Consider the following 19431-nt stretch of genomic DNA (forward strand, 5'->3'; position numbering starts at 1 on the left):
TGATTCAGATGAGCTTTATTACCCGAGGTTGTTTTTAACCCCTGCTGGTGAGCCTGGGTCCCTCTCACCGCTTCACCCCCAAAGACCAGCCCTGCCCTCACCCATGACACTACACAGCCTCTCACAGTTCTCTGTACAATATCAACAATCTGTTAACTCTAATCACACTGTCGTGTAAGAAATGTTCAAGTAAAACAACTTGTTTATTTTGTCCTTAAGTTTCTTAGTTCAAATGTTGATATTCTATAACAATGCTATTGGTTAAATCAGTCAGCTGTAATACCCTTAGTAGCTACAGTAGCAAATATTTACATGATTTAAGACAACACTTACCTGCCATCATCCAAGAATTTCAACCCCCAAAACAATTTACAAGTATGAACCGAGATCCTAATGTCTTACTTAAAAGAAAAATACTATTTGTTCATGACGCCACAACTATTTTCATAATGTGCCCCCGTGTTTGATCCTATAACATCTACATGTTATTTAAATACATGTTAATGTTTCTCTTCACCCAGACGTATCACGAGAATGAAGGGAACAACTTCGTAGGCGCCTACGAGATCTTCAAGCCGTCCCTGATCGTGCGTGACCCTGGGCTAGTCAAGCGCATTATGATTCAGGACTTTGACCACTTCAGCGAACGCAGGACATTTGGTAATTCCAAGAAAGACGAATGCTTTAGAGAAATGCTTTTTCTCATCAACGGCAGCCACTGGAAAGGCGTCAGGTCTATTATGTCCCCAACTTTCACCTCCGGCAGGATGCGTCAAATGTACCACCTAGTGGAGGAGAAAGCAGATGCTTTAATAGAACGTCTTCAGCGACACTGCCAAGAGAAATCTTTCGTTAAGACAAAGACAATTTACGCCCGTTATGTCATGGATGTTATAGGTACCTGTGCTTTCGGTATCGAGTGCAACTCCATCAACAATGAGGAGGAAGAATTTTGCAAGAAAGCAAGTGAGCTGAACGCCATCAGCGCGCGGGGAATATTACGGGGAATAGCTCTGTTAACGCTACCTAATTCAGTGTTGAATGCAATCGGGATTTCTTTTACCACTCCACCGTTCCTGTTCTTCCAGCGCGTGGTGGAGGAGACAATTAAGAATAGAGAGATGGGAGTGAAGCGGGGAGACTTCCTGGACCTGTTGCTAGAACAGCGGGAGGAGCAGAGCAACTCAAACACTAAGACACCTAAGTACCGTGAGTGTTGTTCAGGTCTTTGTTTAGTATTTGTTTAAATTCAGATTTGGCATCGGTTGGGAGGATGATTTTCTTCTCTCAGAGGGACAAACAGAAGGCGATCAGTTAATTAAGACAGTATCGGCACTGTTTAGTACTCATCTTGGCCTCCGTCTTTGTAAGTTAATCAGTTATAATATGCATTATCACCAATTAAAATTAAAACTATATAAACGAATCTTCGAAAATCCAGAGCCTTAGTTAGAAGACGCCACCTGGAGCCTCAAGTCACCCCCTGCCTCCTGGTAATGATATAACTCATAATCTGTTTTCATTCGATGTTTATGTAAACATTACAGTTGATAGAACATCTTTGGTCAACACAAGACAGAGGCCACCAAATATGGTCATAGCGTTTATCAGCTGAGATGTACAATAACAATACCCTATTGTTTATATGCATGAATTCCTTATAAACTAAAGAACATACGTGAATTACTCAATAATGCAACACTATTGATAATAATATTAGATTCGATGCATTTAATGAGAAATGTCTTTAAGGTTAGGAATTAATGTAAGAAAAATTAAAAAGGAAAGAATATATTTTGTCTGCACTTGACGGGGTTTTAAAGTCACTTATCACACGAGATTTAACTGTTGTCTAAATTACAATATTTTGTTCCCCTGTAATTTAATCACGCTTAAAAGTTGGTGTTGGCTGTTGATCTCCAAATAGATTCAGCGGGGCCTAACAGTTTACAGTGTATCAATGTAAAGAATAACTTTTTTTCACAGTATTTGTAATTTCTTTCATTTAAAGTTTTTAGGAGGTGCCAAGGAAATACTGTGACACCGCTACTTAACGAATTTTATTGTGTAGATTCTGCTCACGATAGGTTTAGTTCTTTGAATTTATTAGCTGCCAGTCTGAGCTCCCATTAGTATGCATTGACAGATTAATGCCAAGTGTACAGCACAAAATGCAGCTGACAAAAAAAACAAAACAAGCATCGTAATAAGCTTTTTGATTAAGTAGCAACTTAAGTAGCATGGGACGTCATTTTCTCATTATTTTATTTATTTCTTTGTTTTATGTGATTGCAAGACTTGAAACCTATTGGGTGTCACTTAAAATACGACTTTTCCTCTGTACTGTTTTACTCTCTTGGGTTAAGATCTCGTACTGTAGGTGTGGTCGTTCAGTTTGACAATGATCCTTTATTAACTTGCAATAGTTTGTATGGGGGATCAAGGTACAAGTAAAGCCTTTCTTAACCTAACGCTGCTCAGGTTTCTTTCATTCTTATTATGTTCTCAGAGTAAGATAAGTTAGATTAGACTGGAATACGTTTAAGTTAGTTTAAGTTTGTCTGGGATGAGGTTAGGTTAAGTTAGGTTAGGTTAGGTTAGGTTATACTGGGGTTAGATTAGGTTATGTTATATTAGACTGGGGTATAATAAGATAAGCTCATGTGTGTTTAGGCCAGACTACGTGAAACTAAGATTAACTTATATTTGACTGTGCTAAAGGTTTCTTGTCATTATATAATTGTATCATATCTCACCAAGAGTAAAATTTTCAACGTTTTCGGTTAGGTTAGGTTAGGTTCGATGCTCTTTCACATTACTGTACAGTACAACTCGACCACTTCCTGCTGAGCACTACCTCTTGGTCTCTCCTTTCCAGCTATAAAAGACTCGACGATCGTCGCTCAGTCCGTCCTATTCCTTATCGTGGGTCATGAAACTACAGCCGGCACCATGGCCTTCGTCTCCTACTACCTGGCCCGCAACCCACACCTCCAGCACCGACTTCGTCAGGAACTGAGGGACATAGTGGAAGAACACGGCACGCTTACCTACCAGACCATCATGGAGGCGCCATTCTTAGACGCCATTTTCTCAGGTGATGAACAGTTACTTAACTTTTTAGATATTTTTTTATTCTTTCTTTTTTATTTACTAATACTTTTAGAGGTTTGAAATAAAGTAGATGCTCGTGGTTACTCTTCAGCTGCGTTACCAAGAGAAAGCCGAGCACCGTTTGGCTCGCAACACTAAATTTGCTGTGGAATAACGACATTGGATCAACGCTTCCATGGAAGAGTTGTAAAATCATGGGAAATTACTGGCGAACCGAGGCACGGTGCTCTGTGGCCAGTGCCCCTCACGGTGGTTGACTCCCCTGCTGACGGTGGTTGACTCCCCTGCTGATGGTGGTTGACTCCCCTGCTGGCGGTGGTTGACTCCCCTGCTGGCGGTGGTTCACTCCTGCTGACGGTGGTTGACTCCCCTGCTGATGGTGGTTGACTCCCCTGCTGGCGGTGGTTGACTCCCCTGCTGGCGGTGGTTGACTCCTGCTGACGGTGGTTGACTCCCCTGCTGATGGTGGTTGACTCCCCTGCTGGCGGTGGTTGACTCCCCTGCTGATGGTGGTTGACTCCCCTGCTGACGGTGGTTGACTCCCCTGTTGACTGTGGCTGACTCCTGCTCATAGTGGTTGACTTCCCCTATTGACTGTGGCTAACTCCTGTTGACTGTGGTTGACTCCTGCTGACTGTGGTTGACTCCCCTGCTGGCGGTGGTTGACTCCCCCTGCTGACAGTGGTTGACTCCCCTGTTGACTGTGGCTGACTCCCTGCTGATGATGGTTGACTTCCCCTATTGACTGTGGCTAACTCCTGTTGACTGTGGTTGTCCTGTTGACTGTGTGGTTGGCTCCCCTGCTGGCAGTGGTTGACTCCCCCCTGCTGGCGGTGGTTGACTCCCCTGCTGACAGTGGTTGGCAGCTCCCCCTGCTGACAGTGGTTGACTCCTGCCCGGCTGTGGCTGACTCCTGCTGATGTTGGGTTGGCTTCCCCTGGCCCAGCTGTGGCTAACTCCTGTTGACTGTGGTTGACTCCTGCTGACTGTGGTTGACTCCCCTGCTGGCGGTGGTTGACTCCCCTGCTGACGGTGGTTGACTCCCCTGTTGACTGTGGCTGACTCCTGCTGATAGTGGTTGACTTCCCCTATTGACTGTGGCTAACTCCTGTTGACTGTGGTTGACTCCTGTTGACTGTGGTTGACTCCCCTGCTGGCGGTGGTTGACTCCCCTGCTGGCGGTGGTTGACTCCCCTGCTGACGGTGGTTGACTCCCCTGTTGACTGTGGCTGACTCCTGCTGATAGTGGTTGACTTCCCCTGTTGACTGTGGCTAACTCCTGTTGACTGTGGTTGACTCCTGCTGACTGTGGTTGACTCCCCTGCTGGCGGTGGTTGACTCCCCTGCTGGCGGTGGTTGACTCCCCTGCTGACGGTGGTTGACTCCCCTGTTGACTGTGGCTGACTCCTGCTGATAGTGGTTGACTTTAACCAGCTGTGGCTAACTCCTGGTATTGGTTGACTCCTGTTGGGCATGGTTGACTCCCCTGCTGGCAGTGGTTGACTCCCCTGCCAGGTGGTTGGTTGACTCCCCTGCTGACGGTGGTTGACTCCCCTGTTAACTGTGGCTGACTCCTGCTGATAGTGGTTGACTTCCCCTGTTGACTGTGGCTAACTCCTGTTGACTGTGGTTGACTCCTGCTGACTGTGGTTGACTCCTGCTGGCGGTGGTTGACTCCCCTGCTGACGGTGGTTGACTCCTGCTGGCGGTGGTTGACTCCCCTGCTGGCGGTGGTTGACTCCCCTGCTGATGGTGGTTGACTCCCCTGCTGACGGTGGTTGACCTTTGCTGACGGATTAATTCACCTTAAGTTTAACCCTCCCAGCTATTTCACCGTAAAATTAACCACCCAAATGTTAACCTAACCTAACCTATCATAACCCTCCACCCAAGGTAACATCAGAGTGTTTAATCATCAGGTGAACTAATCTAGGGGCTAATTTTCAGGTGAATGTATGAGAAACTCTTCAGAATGAGATGTATCTATTTACGCTGTGATGTACAATTTGTTGATATTTTACATTAATATTTAATTCAAAGTTAAATGGAAACCTAACCTAACCTAACCTGACAAAGATATCTTCAGGTGTGTTAATTGCTCTGCCAGGTAATATGTTTTATGGCTTTGGGAATCTTGAGAATTGTATATGTACAGTACAAGACCAAGAAAGGGTATTATTACTGTAGTAGAAGAAGTAGTAATTCTATTATTATTATTATTATTATTATTATTATTATTATTATTATTATTATTATTATTATTATTATCATCATTATTATTATTCCCGAACAGAGACTCAGAGACTCAACCCGATAGCAGTAGTAATTGAACGACAATGTTCTCAAGACTACAGGTTAGTCATACATACACACGCATACTCCCATACACACACCCATACTGTTATACACATACTCATACAGTCATACACACACTCATATTGTCATACACACACAACCATATAGTCATACACTCACACCCATAATGTCATATACACACCCATACTGTCATACACACACACCCATAGTCATACACCCACCCATAGTCATACACACACCCATAGTCATACACCCATCCATAGTCATACACCCACCCATAGTCATACACCCACCCATAGTCATACACCCACCCATAGTCATACACACACCCATAGTCATACACCCACCCATAGTCATACACACCCACCCATAGTCATACACCACCCATAGTCATACACTCACCCATAGTCATACACCCACCATAGTCCTTACACCCACCCATGAGTCACTTACACCCACCCATAGTCATACACCACCATAGTCATCACACCCACCCATGGTCCATACACACACCCATAGTCATACACACCCATCCCATAGTCATACACCACCCATAGTCATACACCACCCATAGTCCTTACACCCACCATAGTCATACACACACCCATAGTCGCCACCCACCATAGCCATACACCCACCCACCCGTCATACACTCACCCACTGATCTTACACACACCATAGTCCTTACACCACCATAGTCATACACCCACCCATAGTCCTTACACCCACCCATAGTCATACACACCCACCCATAGTCATACACCACCATAGTCATACACACACCCGCAGTCATACACCCACCCATAGTCATACACACCCACCCATAGTCAAACACCCACCCATAGTCCATACACACACCCATAGTCATACACCCACCCATAGTCCTTACACCCACCCATAGTCATACACACACACCCATAGTCATACACCCACCCATAGTCATACACACACCCATAGTCATACACCCACCCATAGTCATACACCCACCCATAGTCATACACACACCCATAGTCATACACCCACCCATAGTCATACACACACCCATAATCATACACCCACCCATAGTCATACACTCACCCATTGTCATACACCCACCCATAGTCATACACCCACCCATAGTCATACACTCACCCATAGTCATACACCCACCCATAGTCATGCACCCACCCATTGTCATACACCCACCCATAGTCATGCACCCACCCATTGTCATACACCCACCCATAGTCATACACTCATCTATACAGTTATACGAGAGAAGTTGGCTAGGAGTGTCACCCAATCACAGATTACCTCACCCTATTGGGCTGACGTCATTGGTTGCCTTACACAAGACACTGGGTGGTGGGAGGAGGAGGGAGTTGTCCTTGGTGGAAAAATACAGTATACACGATCTCAGATTTGGGCATCAATACACATCCCATACAGTCATACACCTGTACAAATCATACACCTGTAGCCTTGCACTTATACAGTACAGTCATACAGTGTTTTATAAAGTATTGTTTGAGTTTACGTGAATCTCTCTCTCTCTCTCTCTCTCTCTCTCTCTCTCAGGTTGCCAGGTACGGACGTTATCTTAAAGAAAGGACAGCATGTTACCGTGCCTGTCTGGAGTCTTCAAAATGACCCTCGCTATTGGACCAACCCAGACCAGTTCCTCCCAGACCGATTCTTCTTCAAAATGACCCTCGCTATTGGACCAACCCAGACCAGTTCCTCCCAGACCGATTCTTGCCCGAGAACAATCACAATGTGATCAGCGGCACCTACCTTCCCTTCGGTCTTGGACCCAGAAACTGCATCGGTAAGTCCCAGACCGGTTGGATGATTGGTCTCTGTGTTGTGTTAAATGTTGATATCACTTTATCTTTTGGTCTGGAATCCAGAACTGTTAATGTGTGAGACCATTTTTCCGAATTGTTTAGGACCAATTTGATGTTTCAAATTAAAATAGTTCACCCGTACAGTAGTGCTGTAGCTGAGATCAGTTTTCTGTCTGTACCAACTTGACTTGATTAATTTATATACAAAAAAATGGAAGGCCATACGCATGAGAAGATATTTACTTTAGAATTTTATACTGTACACAGACAAGTAACTTAATTTATTTATTTATTTATCTTTGCAAGCTGCTTAATTCATACTATAATCTGGTAAAGTCATGAGAACTTACTAAAGCTTAATATGCAACATATATCTTCAGTTGTTCTTGTTCTTCTTCACAGCAGTTGTGTGTTCTATTGTGATCTGCTTGTGACGTTAACATTGCACTTGGGTGTGACGACCCTCTCTCTCTTTCTCTCTCTGTCTCTCTCTCTCTCTCATAGTCTTTCATATTCTTGCAGGAATGAGGTTCGCCTTCATGGAGGCCAAGTTGGCATTGGCTAAGGTGATCTTGAAGTTTGAGATGTCTCTGGCGCCTGGCCATGAAGAATTGAAATTGTCCGTGGTGGCCATGAAACCCACAGATGACATCATGCTCGTGTTCAAGTCACTCGAAGACGAACAATAAGTCACCTTATTTTGACTTTCCATTGTGACCCTGACTTGGCTCAGATATAACCAAATTTTCTATGAAAACCCAAACTTTTATTGAAACAAGTTAGCTTTTTCATATATCATCTTGAATACATAATTCAATCAATCAGAGTACCGTCCTGATATCTGAGGGTTGGCCCAAGAACGTTTAAAGTGGAGTACTTCCGCTCTAAACGTTTTCGGGCTGTTTTTTACCGATCCTCCAAGATTTTGTATCTCTCTGGGGACCCAGTTTTTAATTTCATTCATCCATCTCAGTCTCTGCCTTCCCCTGGCCCTCCTACCTTCAACTTTGCCCATTAATATCTCTGTTATTATCCCTTCGTCCATAATTATATAACCAAAATATCCCATTTTTCTTTTTCTGTACATTTCAATTATTTCTCTTGAAGTTTTTGCGAATCTTAGTACTTCTTCATTTGTTTTCCTGTCTGTGTAGCTTCTTCTTCGTATTACCCTATAACACCACATTTCAAAGACCCCCCAACTCTCTTGCTGGTGTCTGCCGAAGGTGTCCACACTTCTGACCCATACGTCAGTCGTTACCATATAAAATCTTTCAGCAGTCGTTTTCTCAATTTGAAGTTAATGTGCCTTTTCATTGCGTAGATTAAACTTGACCTCTCACCAGAAAAAATACCACTAATTTTTGCCCTATTTTGACCTTCTGTGACCTTAACCTTAGCCCAGTTAAAACTAAAATAAATAACTTTTCTTTAATCTCTAGTTCCATAAATGCGCTGAGTTTCGCTGCAGTTCGTTTGATTCAGTTAAATACATACGTTGATAGATTCCTTACCAGTAATACATTCATTATACCACCTGTTCCTAGTATCATCAGGGATCAACATTATACTTAGCTGTCGTTCCTAAATTTGTCATTGTTACTTCTGTGGTATATGAAGTAAGGATCTACAGTCGTCTCTTATTATTCTATTTTTACCCCATTTATACAATTTATTCTATTTTTACCCCATTTATACAATTTATTCTATTTTTACCCCATTTATAAAATTTATTATATTTTTACCCCATTTATACAATTTATTCTATTTTTACCCTATTTATACAATTTATTCTATTTTTACCCCATTTATAGAATTTATTCTATTTTTACTCCATTTATACAATTTATTCTATTTTTACCCCATTTATACAATTTATTCTATTTTTACCCCATTTACAAAATTTATTCTATTTTTACCCCATTTATACAATTATTATTACAGGGTATTTGTTTTCGTGTAATATGATGAAGAATATGTGAATAAAATTTCTTCACTGATCACATTGCGTCTTCCATTCACTGCGTTGTTATTACCACTGTCCAGGAGAATGTGTGCAGGGAGGCAGGAATAGGTCGCCTCCCTTGACAATACAGTCAATAGTATACTTACTTTTTCCATGCCTTGAACAATGAGTTTTATGGTATGGAGTTATGAGTGTATCTTGACTATTTTCTCTCTCTTTTTCTCACCTTTGCCATATAAGTATTACTACCATTACTACCATGTGGTATATGAGAATGAAATCGTGGTTCAACATTGCCTTGTTATTTACTACTACTTGTGATCCTACCAGAGGCGGACTGGGCACTGTTTGGGGGCCGTGCCATTTAATTTTGTGTTGGGGCCTATTTCACTCCACTAGAACTGATAGTTGGGGCCCATTTCACCCCACTAGTACTGATAGTTGGGGCCCATTCCACCCCACTAGTATTGATAGTTGGGGCCCATTCCATCCCGCTAGTATTGATAGTTGGGGCCCATTCCATCCCGCTAGTATTGATAGTTGGGGCCCATTCCATCCCGCTAGTATTGATAGTTGGGGCCCATTCCACCCCGCTAGTATTGATAGCCATCCATGACATATGCATTAGTCACCAGGTTTATCATTTTTTGAGAAGAATCATTCACTCGTCTGGTCATCTCCTGATAGTCGTGTTCACTGGGCTATCCATCAATACACCATTAATTAATAGAGAGAAGAGACCTTGGCAATAACATCCCCTGGTGCACGTGTCGTTGGCTCAGTGTAGTTAGAATTTAAAAATCTGGGTAATACCTGAATTAATTTCGAAGATTTTTTTTTTTTTTTTTTAATAAGTGGGAGGAAAGGAGAGCCCATAATGACCGACTGCGGGGGGCTCATGGCCCATGGCTCAATGGCCAGTCCGACTCCGGATCCTACCAATGCACATTGTCATGAAGGCTATGTGTATGGTAACAGAACAGGTTCTTTAGCATTAGAGTAGAATAACACTTTTAACTATAAATGTGACGTGTGAACTTTATGTTTTGTTGTGGGTGAGGGAAGGGGGGGTTATGGAGAGAAGTAATACTGGAGTATCCACACTTCCATCTGATAGGGAATTGCATTAAGATAAACAGTACTGAGGAGCGTAAAGAATTTCTGAAAAGAAATCACTAAATTAGAAAAATACTGAATTATGTAGGAATTATTTGATTAACTTACAGAATTACTAATTAACCTGATAATTGTTGAGTCATACACCCGGAATTACTGAAGAAACTTGGAAAATCGCTTAAAAATACTATTTTTGGGCTGCGTTGAATCAATTCAGTTTCAGGTATTCATGAGGTGACCGGCGAATATTTCCCGGGGGGGGGGCGGGGGGTTCACGTGAGGTTTTCAAGTGTAACGACAAAAATTTCATGAAGGATAAGATATAAAGCACATTGATTTGTAACCCACACACGAACATGTCAGTAAAATATTTCAAGCAAAATATATATTTTTTTTTACCTTAATCACACATAGAAATAGGAATGAACTGGTGGTCAATTATCAATATTAGAAGCAAACGAGCACACGTAACATTTTCACATTTATAGTTAAGTCTCACTTAACCTCTCTCAAGCAACCTGTTAGAGCGGTGTGGTTATATTTACTAGACAGGACCTTAGAGCCAACCAGGTGAGAATACAGGGGAAAGATGTTTGAGAAGAACTGAATGTATCTACAGATCTCCAAATTGTAGTTTTTTAATCCAAAGAAATTTAAGAGCCATAACAGACTACGGAACGGCGCTCAACTCCAGCTAACTCCATGTCATGAAGGAATCAAATTACACTAGATTATCTTAATAATCCTGCAAGTCTTTTTGTATAAACTCAGAATGTTTTATTTTTTTATTCCAACATGTTAAAGATCCGATTCACTACAGAGGTAAACAAACACCCAAACCACTGGGCCTCATCATAACTAACGAAGAGGGTATGGTGGCCAAGCTGGAGCACCTAGCCCCCGTTGGCACCAGTCACCACGTAACGTTGTCCTACAAATTTAACAACTACTTGGTTCATGATAAGAGCAGGCCAAGGTTCAAATATTACAAGGGCTATTACGACGGGATGAGGGAGGAGATGAAGGGTATCCACTGACCTGACTCGTTAAAATATAAAAACGCGGATACTACCGTGAATATCATAAAGAGTAAAGTGAACTATTAGATTGATAGATATACTGACCCAAGACCAAACCCAGTGGCCCCAGGAATACAAGGAAACCGTAACGCACGAACCTTGCGGCGGTTGATAAAGTTAAGAAATTATGCATTCAGGAACCAAGCCAAGTCAGAGTGTACAAGGACTGAAAAAGCGTTTCAGAAGCTGATTGCAGATGAGGACAAATCAAACCTACTTTCTACCTTAACGCAAAATCAAAATTGAACACTCTAGTGGGCGTATCAATCCTGGGATTTTAGGATGGTAGTTACGAGGGAAAAAAATCAGGACAAGTCGGAGGCGTTAAATTATTTTCCTCGGTGTTCACAAGAAAGGATGTGAAGACCCTCCTGCGTTTGAGGAAAAGAGTTTTAACACAACGTTAAAGCACATGGAGCTCCTTCCCAGAGGAGTGCATTAGAACCAAATTACAAAAGCTCAAGGTCTATAAGATCCCTGTCCCTGAGAGTGAGGAGCCCAGAGTGCAGTGTTAAGAGAGTTGTGTAATGAGTTCGCTGAGCCCCTAAAAATCCGGTTCTGCAGATGTATGGATAAGCGGAAGGTCCCCAGCGACTGGAGAATGGCTTATGTAACACTTACATTTAAACAGGGTGATCGCCACTCCACAAACACCTAAAGGCCGGTGAGTTTGCCCAGTGTAGTGTATTAATTACCAAGGAGCATTATATGTTATGCCGTCATAGAACATGTACTACGAAACAACCCCGTAAAGGAATTCCAACACCGTTTTATGCCCAGACGCTCCTGCTTGACGCAGTTACTCAGTTGCTGGACGTGTGGACAAAGATTCTGGAACGAGGTGGCAATATCGACAATATATACCTAGACTTAGCCAAGACATTTGATAGCGTACCTCACAGAAGGCTAAAGGTTAAACTGGAAGTGTATGGAATTCGGGATAACGTCCGAACTAAACGTGGATCAGAGACTTTCATGACAGCAAGCAGCGTGTGGTTGTGAATAGTTAAATTTTATTTAGTTATCCTTTTGTTACATGCTCTGTGAGGCCATCTAACAGCGCCAACTATTGAGTAAAATTTCAACTTCCCTCGAGTGGCATCATTTGTCCTGCTACTTCGAGTCTTCATTACCTATAAGGTTTGTTTATGGGAGTGAGGTGCTTGGACAGTCGCTTGACCTCCCAATAATCCCATCAGCCAATAACGACAAAGGTAAGCTTCGATTCCAATCTGTGGTGTTCCTTCCTGTATTTTGTCATGATGATTTATAAGGGAAAATTTTGTTCTGTTTTAAATGGTTCACCTCAACATTATTTCTGTTGATTAGAGATTTATTAATGGAAGATTTGGTTGTTGGTTCCAATACAGTTTGGAGTTTTGTATTTTGTATTATTTCTGACGTTCCTTTCCTGTACCTGAGTTAAGGGCTGGACAGCAGGAGACGCCCTATCTATACTTGGCTTACCCTGACCTGATCATTCGCTTCCTCGTTCACCCAATCCTATCCAGCCACACTACCGCCTACAGTGGACCAACTATACTGCAACTCATGACTAGCGCCAACTTACTTACTCCCTACTCACCATGGCTCAACTCTACGACAGTGAGGGAGTTTTAAGTTCTAGTGGAGGACATACAGTAGACCAGAGTTGGTGTCGTCTATCAACGGTGTCTTCGAATAGTGATGAAACGTTGGACATGACTGGTGACTTTGGTTAGCAGGAGAGAAATAGTTTTAACTTCTTATAGAGTGTTAACTATTGGTGAAAATAATGTTATTTTTGTAAATAAATGTGCTTATTAAGAATTGTTTCTCCAGAACCCAATCATTGGCCATACTGGAAGTATGATTAATAATGAAAGTGGTGATTAATGGCACGAAATGTGAAGTGTACCCATGACAAGCGGGGTACCGACGGGCAGTGTACTGGGCCGTTATTGTTTGTTTGTTTCATAAATGATATGCCAGATGCTAAACACCCTTCCATACAAATGTCGGTGGACGATGCTAAGTTATTAGGGGAAATTTAGAACCAAACAAACTGTGAAGCGCTACAAGAAGATCACGGTCAGCTTCAGGAGAAGTCAAAGGAATGACTGTTAAGGTTCAACGCCACGAAATATAAAAGGTTGCACCTACGTCCTATCAGTAGTAAGGAAGCGTATCACACATCCCTACGGTACGAAGAGACATCATAAAACTGAGGCCAAACGTGAAAAAGACCTGTATGTGTATAATGATAACATACGGAAATTCTCGGTGTTGTGAGAAGGTAAATCAAGCTAATAAGCTAGTAGGACGAATACGAATGTTGTTCACATAGCAGATGGTCCGCCCCTCACAAGGCTCCTCAAAAGTTGGTTGTTCACCTTCTGGGTTACTGTCATGACGTCATCCCATCTGATCCCTGAAATATGCTACAGACTCGGTTAATTGAGACTATCCAAAAGAGGGGCAACAGACCGATACCCAGAGAGAATATAACACCTGTAGTTGTTTATTGCTTATATTATAAATGGGCAAGGGGTGATGTAATGTGAGTCAGAGGACATTACTCAGTCGAGTGATTATGCCTGAAAGTGGTGGATGCCCGCATATACTAGAAGTCACAGTCCCAGGTTAAAGAAGCCACAATTCCCCCCCCCCCCCCAAAAAAGATAGGTGGAAATTGCAGACTCTTGGAATAATCTACCAAGGAGTTTTGTAACGACACTGAGTGTGAGCTCATTAAGACCAGACTTGACCAACACTGGCGCAGGTACAGAGACATTCTGGAGCCAGTACTTGGCAAAGCGGCTAACAGTCCGATCAGCGGTGGAAGGGATAAACTAAAGTAAAAGTAAAGACCTCAGACCAGCAACATCACCTTGGACGTCCCGCTACTCGCCACAGGAAAGGGTCAGATAACAACACAGGAGTTTCCATCCAATTGCAGTAACACCGGTAATTCCTCACAACTAGCCCTCTCCTTTACGATGTAACCCACATGTGGTGTCTCCTCCAGCTTACACTATAACTATCCAACTGCCATCCAACAAACGCCAATAAAAAGTCATAAAAAGCTCAAACAGGACATTAAGACTAACTAAACCAACTACAGTAAACCAGAGGACCCCAACATATGAAACATGCAGCAGGCAGGCACTGGAACAGCCACGCTCGGTGCACAGTTACACAACAACTCAGGGATGGATCCAAGAAGTTGTGTGTGGGGGAACATGGCGAAACTGCTACCACCAGCTGGATTTTTGGGGGGTTGGGGGAGGAGTTGTCGCTGCAAGCCCGGCATTGTTTGTTTTTTGTTTGTTTTTGTTTGTTAAATCTGACCAATATTCCAGGTTAATAGTAATTACTTTTTACTATACAAAAACGTCTGAGTACAATACTGCATTCAAGAAAGTATTGGAAAATTTGATGAAAATGGGAGGAGTCCTGCCCCCCCCACCACCCCCCTGGATCGACCTCTGCAACCAATGTAACTGGAAACAAACACTGGCCCCAGATCTCTCAAGATACATTAGAGTCATAAGTTTCCCCCTACCTCTAAGACTAAAGTCATGGACAGCCACACGGAACCTACACTACTGACCTCTGGCAGTACGGAATTTTTTTAACAGCAATAGGGGTACTTAACTGCATATGATTTTTTAAGTAGTATATATTTATTTATTTTTTTAACTTATTCAACGTCTTACTTTATTTATCACATATCATAGTTTTAACATGTGATTTTCCTCATTGCCAGTGGTCACTGTACTAGTGTAGGTTCAGTGCAGCTGCCCGCGCCGCGACTTAAGTCCAGGGTACCTCTGCCCCCGCACACTCTACTCCTCGACGGATATACCACCATCAACACACGCCTCCACCGGGACTTCACCATCATGATAATATTGTCTCCTCACCGCCTTCCTGCACCATCCTAATCCATGGCGGCCCCCAACCTTCAGGAGGTGGATCTGAAGGGGTCGAGAAGGATCACAGCAGCACGTCATAATGAAGGATGGATCCTTTCAAGTTTCAACCTATCACATACTAGCATGCACACGGGGTTAAACAGTAACACCACATCTTCCAAGAATAAATGGTCAGGGAAATGAAGGTTATCATACTTACAAGTCACACTCCTCAGACCAAGTGACAATAAATTACCCGAAGATTAGCCCCTACAGCTCATTTCACTCTAAAATTAACCACCTTAACGCAAACCTTACCTAACCTAACCCAACCCTCAGGTATCGTTTGGGTGTTTAATCAACATGTGAAAAAAAATCCTTGACTAATCTATTGGTGACCCTTGACAATTTTAAATACAGAAGAACCAAAAGCACTGTACTAACGCCCTGCACGACAAAACTGATAACTTTGTTCACAACTTCCCGCCTCGTTGTGAGAATTTCTTACTCTCCCACACGTTGAAAAAAAAAAACAAATGGATCACATACATTCACAAGAGACAATTAAAGATGCGATATTAAAATCAGGAGACGGACTCCCTTCTTCACTCCCAAGGTGGACCCCAAGCACCTCGAATATCAAACACGGATGTAACACCGAAAAATCGAGATCAGGACCAGTTAAGGCAACACTTCCTGATACAGCTGATAAATACCTCCTGGTCGCTTGAGAAACTACCGCTAACTTGGAAGTAAACTTAGATTCCATTTTTAAACCAAAAGAAATTGACAAACACCAAATACCAACTCTATAAACATGGATAAGATAGTACTCAATAGATAACTGCATCATAACATCTTCTGTTCCTGGGCCAATCACAGCCATGCTTCACCTAGGGAAAAAACAAACTTAATTTTATCAAAATTCATCGATTTTATAAATATTCGTCGACAAATGTGTCAACGGTAACTTGGTGGCCTGTATCAGGCTCACTTTTCAAGAGAAGAACTGCGAGTCTATAAAATGGGATTCCTCCATTCTGAATCTAACATTATTGTTCTGAAAAAAAAACAGTATTGGCCTACCGTACTTCCAATTTACAATTACTGTACAGTAACCTCGCCTTATGCTAGGTTGTGTCCACTATATAGTTGTCCTTGTCCCTAAATCCACTGAGGACTACGCGAGCAGCACTAAACCTCAACGACAAATGAACTTAGCTTCAAAATAACGGCCGAGAAGTGTAAAGCTCAACGATTACTTATTCAAGGTTCAACTCCTGAATGGATGAAGGAACTCCTATACCTGAGAGTTTGTACTAATAAGGGAAGTAACCCGTTGACACACGTTGCTCACAAGAACAGTATCGCCAGTAGAATCAGTCTCTCTCATACAATGTTAGGAGAAAATAATTGGTGTTTGCCAAAGAGTCCTAAGAACCGTCGATACCCATACCAAGATCTTTCACTGGCTACTTCGCCCCTTCATTATCACTTTTACCATACACAAGAACCGACACATAACGGTGCAACCCAAAGCCATGGGGGACATCACTGAAGCTACGCTGCCAACAAATGTTGTGATCGTTAAGAAGTCAGTTCAAGGATTTAAAGATGGTACAGTACAATACTGTTTTGGGGGCCTATGTGTGTGTGTATAAGATGTGCATGGTGTGACGTTGGTGTGTGTATGTGTGTACAGGAGACGTACGCTTAAGTTTAATTTAGGCTGTAATTAACCAATAAGTGGACGTACCTTATTACATATGCAGTACAGAACTTACATTGGGGGATAATGTCAGTTCAGCAGAGCCGAGAAAGTATTACAAACGCCTTAAGCAAAACTCTCATTAAAATGGTTCCTCTTACTTGTGATATCTGCCAACGAGCTCCAGATCCAGTGCCTAAGTCAACAGTCTGTCTGTAACTAAATGCAAGCTAAATGTAAGTAGACGAAGCTTACATTAAAGTGAAGTTGTCCTGCAACTCCCAGTCCAACCGAATAGAACAGCACATGAATTAACACGTTTAAGAATAAGGTTATTAAACACTATGGAGACGCCTCACTGACGTGAATATCAAAATCAGGAAAGATATTTAATGTAGTTTTGAGTATGAAGAGGACACTCAGTAGTTTAGAGGTTGAGCTCAAACAAGCCAAACGGCTGGTAGATTGTAAAGTTGACTCTGTGTGGTGTGCAGATTAGCAGTAGCCATAATTTACTGAGTTCTTGGGCCTCTTGGCACCAAACAAAGAAGCGTTTCCAGACCTCAATAAATTGCTGAATATTGCATTAGTGTTGCCACCACCAACAGCGTCATCAGAGAGAAGTTTTTCCTCCATGAAGTTATTAAGAGTTTCTTGACTAATGTCATGTATACATCCCCAGAGAGCAAAAACCATTGATATGGATGAATTTGTCGAATTCTTTACTTGTAAACACAACAACAAACATTCTCAGTTGTTCTGAGAAGGCAAACCTTACAGTCGCCAATAATGCCACTTCACAGACGAGTCACTGGCTATGCCCTGGAAAATACTATAAAGTATAATAATATGTGCAACATATAACAGTATGTATATGTATGATTATGTAGTTGTGTATGTTACTGCAAATGTGCAAAGTTATGATTTTTTTCATAATTTTCAAACCTTTCAGCCTAGTTTATTTATGGACGAGTGGTTGATCAGTAAAGTTATCATCTGAACAATTTCCTTATTTCTTTTCATGTAGCTATATATTTATATACATAACTTGATGTAGGTATACGTTTTCTGTTTTTTTTTCTTTATGTTTAAAAAGCATTTACCTGCAAGTAAAATAATGTAGTCTTTGTTTAGCAGTTACACTAAATGGCCTACAAAGTCTAATATATATATATATATATATATATATATATATATATATATATATATATATATATCTTGATAAAAATCACACGAGAAAATGGAAACAACAGGTACCTTAGCTTCAAATCTTTATTCAAGACATCTTCGAGGCAACTGCCCATTGACGTTCAGGTTTTTAGCTGTGCAGGAATGTGTGTAGAAATTTTTTGTGAAATGGCTAATATTAAAACTCATGCACTGTTAAACAAATGTTAATCAAGAACTCTAACAACACAATTAGTTTGCATTTATAAAAGTTCCTTGCAAGGAATGTAATATGTTTACTTAGGCCAGACAGTAAAGATCTTGCAACTAGAATTAAACAACACAAATACAGTGTTAGGACAGGCCAGGAATCCAATGCTCTGTTTGTTCATTTGAGGGATAACAAGCATTGCATTGACCCACAGGATAATGCACCCTCAATATTACCATGTAATTCAATTGATAGTAGGAACATCATAGAATCTAGTCTTATTAAACATACCGAAGCATTCAATAGCATGAATTTGAGTAACGGCATGTACAAGCTGGACAATTTTGTAATTAAGAAGATTTGTGATCGGGTGAAAGGCCGGGTCCTTGACCATCTGACCTGACCACCAACCGTTGTGTGCTATTTAAAGATTAGTAGGGTCATTACCTAATACCTGACCATTGTGGACCTGGTCTCACCCTCCTCTGTATACATACACCTTGATTTGTATTACTCTCTCTAGTCTGTACTCACCCCTGAAGATGTGAATTACACGAAAGCGCTTGGGAACTTCGTGTTTTCTTCTTTCCTTGTGGTTATCAGCATATATATATATATATATATATATATATATATATATATATATATATATATATATATATATATATATATATATATATATATATATACCTACCCATATATAGATAGATCAGATTCATGTGGTTGATGTCACTGTTCACTGCCATGCAGGACAGAGGTTCGTACACAAAGAAATACATCATATTCATTGACAGTATACATAGGTCAGATTCATGTGGGTAATGTCACTGTTGTGAAGTAGCTACGGCATCTGGAGTCGGTGCAGCAAAGAATGACGAAAATGATTCCTGGACTTAGAAACCTTCCATATCAAGATAGGGTAAAGAAACTAAACTTGTATTCCCAAGAAAGACGAAGAGTGCGGGGAGATATGATAGTCGTATTTAAGTGGGTGAAAGGAATCAATGAAGGCGATGTAGATAAAGTTCTTAT

General features: G+C 41.6%; 1 protein-coding gene across 1 annotated transcript; it reads left to right on the top strand.

Moving 5' to 3' along the window:
• Window positions 1–484: 484 nt before the first annotated feature.
• LOC121854673 (cytochrome P450 6k1-like) lies at window positions 485–8986 on the top strand. Its single transcript, XM_042349367.1, has 6 exons — window positions 485–1209; window positions 2879–3097; window positions 5408–5468; window positions 6988–7055; window positions 7115–7237; window positions 7779–8986. The coding sequence occupies exons 1-6, from the start codon at window positions 498–500 to the stop codon at window positions 7943–7945; spliced, it is 1350 nt and encodes a 449-aa protein (XP_042205301.1). The 5' UTR covers window positions 485–497; the 3' UTR covers window positions 7946–8986.
• The last annotated feature ends 10445 nt before the right edge of the window (window positions 8987–19431 follow it).

Source organism: Homarus americanus, unplaced genomic scaffold (assembly GCF_018991925.1).
Source record: "Homarus americanus isolate GMGI-L3 unplaced genomic scaffold, GMGI_Hamer_2.0 scaffold26185, whole genome shotgun sequence".
NCBI classification, from domain to species: Eukaryota; Metazoa; Arthropoda; class Malacostraca; order Decapoda; family Nephropidae; genus Homarus; species Homarus americanus.

Bases quoted from the DNA above. Each gene is read 5' to 3' on its own strand.
- LOC121854673 (XM_042349367.1), top strand. From the start codon at position 498: ATGTTAATGTTTCTCTTCACCCAGACGTATCACGAGAATGAAGGGAAC. The intron at 5,469-6,987 runs GTTAGTCATACA...TCTCTCTCTCAG, and splicing joins CAATGTTCTCAAGACTACAG to GTTGCCAGGTACGGACGTTA. The intron at 7,056-7,114 runs ATGACCCTCGCT...TTCTTCTTCAAA, and splicing joins GCCTGTCTGGAGTCTTCAAA to ATGACCCTCGCTATTGGACC.